Below are 6,440 nucleotides of genomic sequence, written 5' to 3'. Positions count from 1 at the left end.
AGAAGATGAAGAAGAAGATGAAGAAGAAGATGAAGAAGGAAGAAGAAGAAGGAAGAAGAAGAAGGAAGAAGGAGAGGAGGAAGAAGAAGGAAGAAGAAGGAAGAAGAAGGAGAAGAAGCGGCGCCTGCCACTGCTAATCACGCGACGACGGCAAGGTCGGCGCTGTCCGCTGCTGGCGGGTAGCAGCGCGGTGGTCTGAGCCGCAGCAGCGGGGGACCGGCTGGCTGGCTGCAGCGCGGGCCGACGCGCATATCGGAATACGGAAGCAGCGGCAGCAGCAGTGTCGTGGTCGGAACGGTACCGCTGGGCCACGCCCCACCACGCCCCGCCACGCCCCGCCACGTCCCGCCACGCCCCGCCACGCCCCGCCACTACGCGGCCGCAAGGGGATTGCGATACTGTCATCGCCGTAACTAGTTTTTCGTTCGCCGCAAATCGACGAGGCGCCCCCCTTCGCTCCCTTCCCCCTCTCTCCTATCCTTCTCTCACTCACACTCTCTCTCTCTCTCCCTCCCTTTTCTCTTCGTCCCTAGAGCCTCAGTCCGTGCTCCCAGCCCTTGCCACCGCTCCACGAAAGGCGCGTACTCTCGGCGAGCCCGTGGTGCGGTTGTGGTGGAGCCAGCAGGGTGGGCGGCAGTGTGAGGGTAAACGCCCCCCCCCCTCCCCCTTCTCTTTTCTCTTTGCTCCCCGGGTTTTGGTTTCATTGCGGTTAGCGTGCCGAGTGAAATGTTCTTGCGGAGATGGAGTCGGTCGTAGCCAAGGCGGCGGGCGGGCGGCACTGTACCGCTACCGCCGCCGCTGCCGGCTGAGATCGAGCCCAGAGGGTGTGGGCGTGGCGGGGCGTGGCGTGCACCGCCGCTGAATGGAAAACGGAGGGTGCTGCAGCAGCAGTGGCGTCGTGGGCCCCCCCGACCGTACCAACGTGTTGCCCAGAGAGCACGAAGAGAAAAAGCCACCCGACCACCAGGCCCCTGGACTTTGTATTCAAATGTGTGCCAGCAGCAAGCCCAGACCCCGCCCACCCGTCCCGCCAGCGGGCACCCAGTAGGTTTCATCATTACTAGTGGTAATCCCTGGCCTGGCCCTTGTGTGTGTTTTTGTTTAATGTTTTTCTATTTGCTTTTACTGGTGGAGCAGCCCCCTGTTAGGAAACCCCGCTCCTCCATCACGTCCGCTTTAATGTGTAAGGAAAAACTTGGTTTACTTTTTCTCTTCTATCTTACTTCCTCTTGGACCTCTCTTCTCGCCATTCTCGCCTTGAACACCCCCTCCCTGCCCCTACCCCTCTTCCTCCTCTTTCCTTCCCTTAGCGCCAACAAAGTCCCCCCTTCGGAGCTGCACCTGATTTTGCGTCTCATCAGCAGGACATTGAAATGCATCACTTACCACGCAAAGTGCTGACGTGTTCTCACCCTCCTCACTCTCTGTCTCTCTCTCTCTTGCCCGCAGACGCGCCCATCGTGTCCATCTCGCTCGCCTCGGCCGTGCAGACCGACCAGCTGAAAGAAGGAGACAAAATCAGCCTACGCTGCGATGTCCGTGCCAACCCGCCCGCCGACAGAGTGTCGTGGTATCATGGGGTGAGTAACCACTTTTCCCTCTTTCTCTTTCCTTCGCGCTCGCTCGCTCCTTGCGTCTCTCTCGCTCGCTCCCTTGGCGTATTCACACGAGATGAGTTATTTTACTATTCCTACGATAATGCCGTAATCCTGTGACGAAGAGGTGCCTAGGGACGGAACGGCCAAGGAGTGGGGGGGTTTTAGGGGGGTGGGGAGGTGATGTCGCTTCACTTTATGTGGAAGAAGAGGTCACCTTTCTTTCACGTGCGAGGCTGTGAAAAGGAGATATGCCCACATATCCCAAGTGTGTTAAAACCCCTTTTGCAGCAGCAGCGGCGGCAGCAGCTCGCGCCTTGGCTTGTGGTGCGGGACACGACGCGCCCGGGATTACGCGATTATTTAATTATTACATTACAGCGGGCGTTAACAGGCGAACCGGAACGGGAAGTCCCGCTCGCCAAACGGCGGCAACAAGTTGGCCGCGTGCCACCATCGATGAGGAGTGGCCCAGTAATAATGGAATCTCATTTTAAGCCCGCGCGAACCCAACCCCAACCCATCCCCGTACCTTCCCCCTCTAACCCGCATACTATACTACACACCCCGGGATCCAGCCATTTTTCAAACACATTATCTGTGATAAATTTGTCACCGCACCCGAATAACTCGTGGAAAGATAGTGCGTGCGTCGACCGTGTAGTAACGTAAAGACGCACTTTGTTACGTACCCGTTCTGTGCGTCGCTTTGTGTACCCCTTCCGACAACATCCTTATCTCTCATCCTCTGCTCCCCTATTCCGTTTACTCTTTCATTTTCTATCGTGCTTCTGCGAAACCCGACCCACCGGCCACCGGGTTCTCTAACGACCAAGACGTCGTCTCCTGTTTAAATAAAAAATGGCGTCCCATCCTCCCACTGCGAATAGTTTTTTCTCACTTTTGTCGTACATAGTATAACGCACGCTGTCGGGAAACAAAATCATCCCGCGTAAAGTTGTATTCGTCGAACCTCTCAAACTGGTTATGAGAAGTAGTGTAATCGAAGATAATTCCCGGTTACTTCATTGAGGGCCTCACAATCTTTCTTTATTCAGAAATCCCTACCATCGACTTCAATAAAATCATGGCAATCAGTGTGTAACTGGACTTATTCTAAATTTATTATCTAAACTATACGTTAAAACGCAGTGAATTGCGTGCTACTACATGTGGTACGTGACCGTTCGTTTAAGTAGTGTGGTATGCGGTCGGTCGGTGCCAACTTGCGCGAGGCTGTTGCGGCTCGAGGCGCCTTCCGGGTAGGCCATCCCGCCGCGCACGCGTGTGCCCGCGGTGCCTACCTCCCAGGCGGTCGCAGAGCCTCGACCCGTCCACGGCGCCCGGCGCGACCACCCGCCGGAAAGACTCTCGGACAGCGAGGCCCTTCATTCTGCGCACAAGTCGCAATATGCACTGCCCCGCTGTGACGCCCAAGAAAATGTTTTTCGCTTCCGGCCAAGTAATTTCCCCCTCGTTTCCTCTTCCGGTCTCTCGCCCTCTTGCGACTCTCATCGGGCGGCCTCGCCTGCCCGTCCGTCCGCCCGCCTTGGGCTGCCCGTCCAGCCGCCCGCGGTGGCATCTTTCTTCTTTTTCTCTTCGCCACCAGTCTTTTTCTTCGTGAAGCGCAAGTAACGGCAGCAGCTCTCCCACCCCCCTCGGCACCAACAGCCCTCAGCGTTTGCTTTGAAGAGTAATTGGTCCCCCCTTAAGAAGAAGGAAGAAGAAGCGTTTGCTTTGAAGAGTAATTGGTCCCCCCTTCCTCCTGCTTCCGCCTGCCCCCGCGCCATATTTACTTCTCGGGGGACAGTTTCATGGTACCCGGCTGCTGCTAAGAAGCGGCCGGCCGCGCTCCATTTACCTACGACAGCTGTGCGTGGCGTGCGCGGACCTGCAGCATTGGCAGGGGCTTTTTAATACGCAGGCATGGCGTGGCCCACCGAGTGCGGCTCGTCTTGTGCTTCATGTCTTGCTTTTATCTCGGGTCTGCTTTGCAGCGCCGTCATCTTTGCTTTGCTGTGTGTATGAGCGTCACTGTCTGTGTGTATGCCGAGTAATGAAAAACACACCTTGATGTTTTCCAGCTCACCGTACTCGCAGCACATAACGGGCGATGGACATTAGAAGTCGAGCATTGGGGCTTTTTTATTTACCTGTCTTACTATCTCTCTCCGTCGTTGTTTCTACTTACATTTTGCGTACTCGTGCGGTTTTTTGTCGTGGTTGTTGTCGTGGTCGTTCCTCACCCTGTACCCGTCGTCGGCGCTGAGAGACTACTCGCTCAGCCCATTACGCTCGTGTCTGTGTGTGAGAGAGAGTGTGTTTGTGTGTGTGTTTGTGGCTCTCTAGTCCGGCTGCAGTGTGTCCTGGCGGGCAACAAGTTGGGCTGGCCGAGTTGAGGTGGTGGTGCGTATGGGGTGCGCGCCCCCGTGGCTGCGCGACATGAGATCCTCGGGGAGTGGCCTGCGCCGCCGGCACCGCCCCGCATCCCGCCCTGGCCACCTCATGAGGGGTCACGGGGCCGCACCGCGCAGCACTCCGCATCAGCAGCGTGCAGCCGACATCACACACCACCCACCGCATGCAGGCCTCTCCCCGCTATGACTCTGACCCCGCTTTTTATTACAATCATAGCAAATGCCTCGCTGGCTGGTTGAGCTAAAGTGTACGTGTTACGCTTTTATCTGTGCAAGGCACAATTTTACGTATTTTACTATCTTAATACTTCTTTAATGTGTAGATTCAACGAATTTTGCTCAATGTAGTTAATGTTTAGTGTTTCTGATAAACGTGAAGAAACACTGAACATTAACGTGATGTAGGAGAATACTTAACGTGGTGTGTAAATGACGTAATGCGTGTGTAAAGTAGGGCGGCGGCGAGCGTGCTATTCACCCCCCCCCCCCCTTCCTCCGAGTGAATCATCGTTGCATCCTCTTCGCACCGCCGAAGACTCCCGCCCCTTGAAAATCTCGTGAAAAATCCCTTGTCGATGGGATTTCGTAGTCAGGCCTGCCGTGCAGCTCTGACGCACACCCATACCTTTCCTGCTCGCGCCCCATTTTTTCCTCCTTCCCCGTTTCTCTCTCTCTCCCTCTCCCCCCTCTCCCCTCTCCCTCCCTCTCTCCCTCTTTGGCGCTGTTCTTCCCCCCCCACCACCACACCAATCTCCCGCCCACTCTCTCCTAGTTTTTTTCTCTCCCCCGAGTGTGCACACCTGGGCCACAACGCATGTTGACCGGTCCGCAGCTCGCAAAAAAAGGAGCGAGCGCTTCGAACTGGACGAAGATGAATGGATATTGCTGATCCGATCAAAACCTTCCCGCCGACTAACACGGCACCGTCTAAAAAAGTAGAAGCAGGGCATTACTTTCTACTCAAGTCTTTTTTGCTGACTCACTCTTCTCTTTTAAAATTATTAATTCGATCCAGACTAAGTCGACTTACGTGGGGTTGGTTGGGGTAGTCCCCAGCTGCTAATGGTTATGCGAAACAAGTTTTTACGCTACTGTACCAAAAATACCGCATCCCTTACGCGGTTTTTCGAAATTCGCATGCGACGCCGTCTTTTATTCGCCTTTTTTGCGAGTGTAGCATCGCGGGGTCGACCTCCGCCTTAAATCAGGATGCAGGAGTCCCTGCGCCTCAGTTTTCTTGCCATTTGCCACTTCTCTCTGGTGCCCTGAGAGAGTTTGCTTCTAGATTTTCTTCCGCCGCAGCCCCACTTTGGCCGTACGTGAGAATACTTTTCAATGAGCACGAGTTTCTGCTGGGGTTCAACTTCTCCCTTTCTCTCTGTCGTTCTCCATGACCTCTCCCCCCTCCCCCTCCTCGGCCGTCTCGCTCCCTGCCCCTCCCTCTCTCTTCCATCCCCTGTCCGCATGTTTCATTTGTATCGCAGGCCACATCCCAGGATGACCCTTCTACCCGCGTAAACAGTGTGCTTCGGGAGCAAGATTTTATCTTATATCGAGAGTAAAATGCTTTCTAATTCTCGTTTCAGTTGCACAATCATCACAATTTTTTCAGTAATTTGCTAATTAAAAAGGAATGTGGATGCTCAAAAGCTGTTCTAACAGCGAGGTTGAGGTGTTCTGCTCCAAAATCTGGCAACGCTTTTTTTTGCTGTGCCTGTGAGCAGCGTGCCTCGATGGGGATCTGTACAGCGAGCCGCGGACGTGCCCCCCCCCCCCCCTCCCCCCCCCCTCTCCCTCTCTCTATCTCTCTCGCACTCTCTCGTGCTCTCTGCTTGTACTCTCGTTTATTCTCTCATACGCACAGGAATTCCCTTCCGCACGCCCATCCGTTTGCGGTGCGAAGGGTTTGTATATATGCTTGCCTTTGGGAGTGTCGGGTCAAGTGTGTGTGTGTGTGAGTGTGTGTGTGTAAGAGTGTGTGTGTGTGAAAGAGAGATAGAGAAAGAGAGGGGGTAGAAGGCGAAAGGGGGGAGAGACGACGACGGGGTCGGGCGTCGTGCTTGCGTGCGTTGTCGTACGCGTCTCGGCGTAGCGACGCAGAGTGGTAGATCAGGGTTGACAACCTCAGGGGGGCGACACACAGAATATAAAAAATATATCGAGTGAGTACTTAGGTCACTTTGTGCCCCGCGCACGTCCGCCGTATCCGTCACACCCCTGCCCCCTCCCCTTCCCGACCTTCACCCACCTCACCCCCTCCCCAACAAGAGTACCCGGTCCGCCCGCCCGCACTCCACCCCTCTCCTTTTCTATCCCTCCCTTGTGCACTTCTCTAGTCCGGACTATTCCTCTGTCCTAGCGTTGCTTTTACACCCCTCCCCCCCCCCCCCCCCCCCATCGACTTCAATAAAATCATGGCAATCAGTGT

General features: G+C 55.2%; 1 protein-coding gene across 2 annotated transcripts in view; it reads left to right on the top strand.

Annotated features, from left to right (window-relative positions):
• LOC113218352 (neural cell adhesion molecule 1-like) overlaps window positions 1-6,440 on the top strand; it is a 220,512-nt gene that overhangs the window by 203,871 nt on the left and 10,201 nt on the right. For both annotated transcript variants that reach the window (XM_052267787.1, XM_052267790.1), the window contains one exon: window positions 1,450-1,580. In XM_052267787.1, the coding sequence (XP_052123747.1) occupies window positions 1,450-1,580 (131 nt within the window). The remainder of the gene's footprint in view (window positions 1-1,449; window positions 1,581-6,440) is intronic.

This window comes from Frankliniella occidentalis, unplaced genomic scaffold (assembly GCF_000697945.3).
Source record: "Frankliniella occidentalis isolate FOCC.00 unplaced genomic scaffold, Focc_3.1 Scaffold4, whole genome shotgun sequence".
In the NCBI taxonomy this organism is placed as follows: domain Eukaryota; kingdom Metazoa; phylum Arthropoda; class Insecta; order Thysanoptera; family Thripidae; genus Frankliniella; species Frankliniella occidentalis.
Note: the sequence above shows the minus strand (reverse complement) of the source record. Positions and strands in the feature narration are given on the sequence as shown.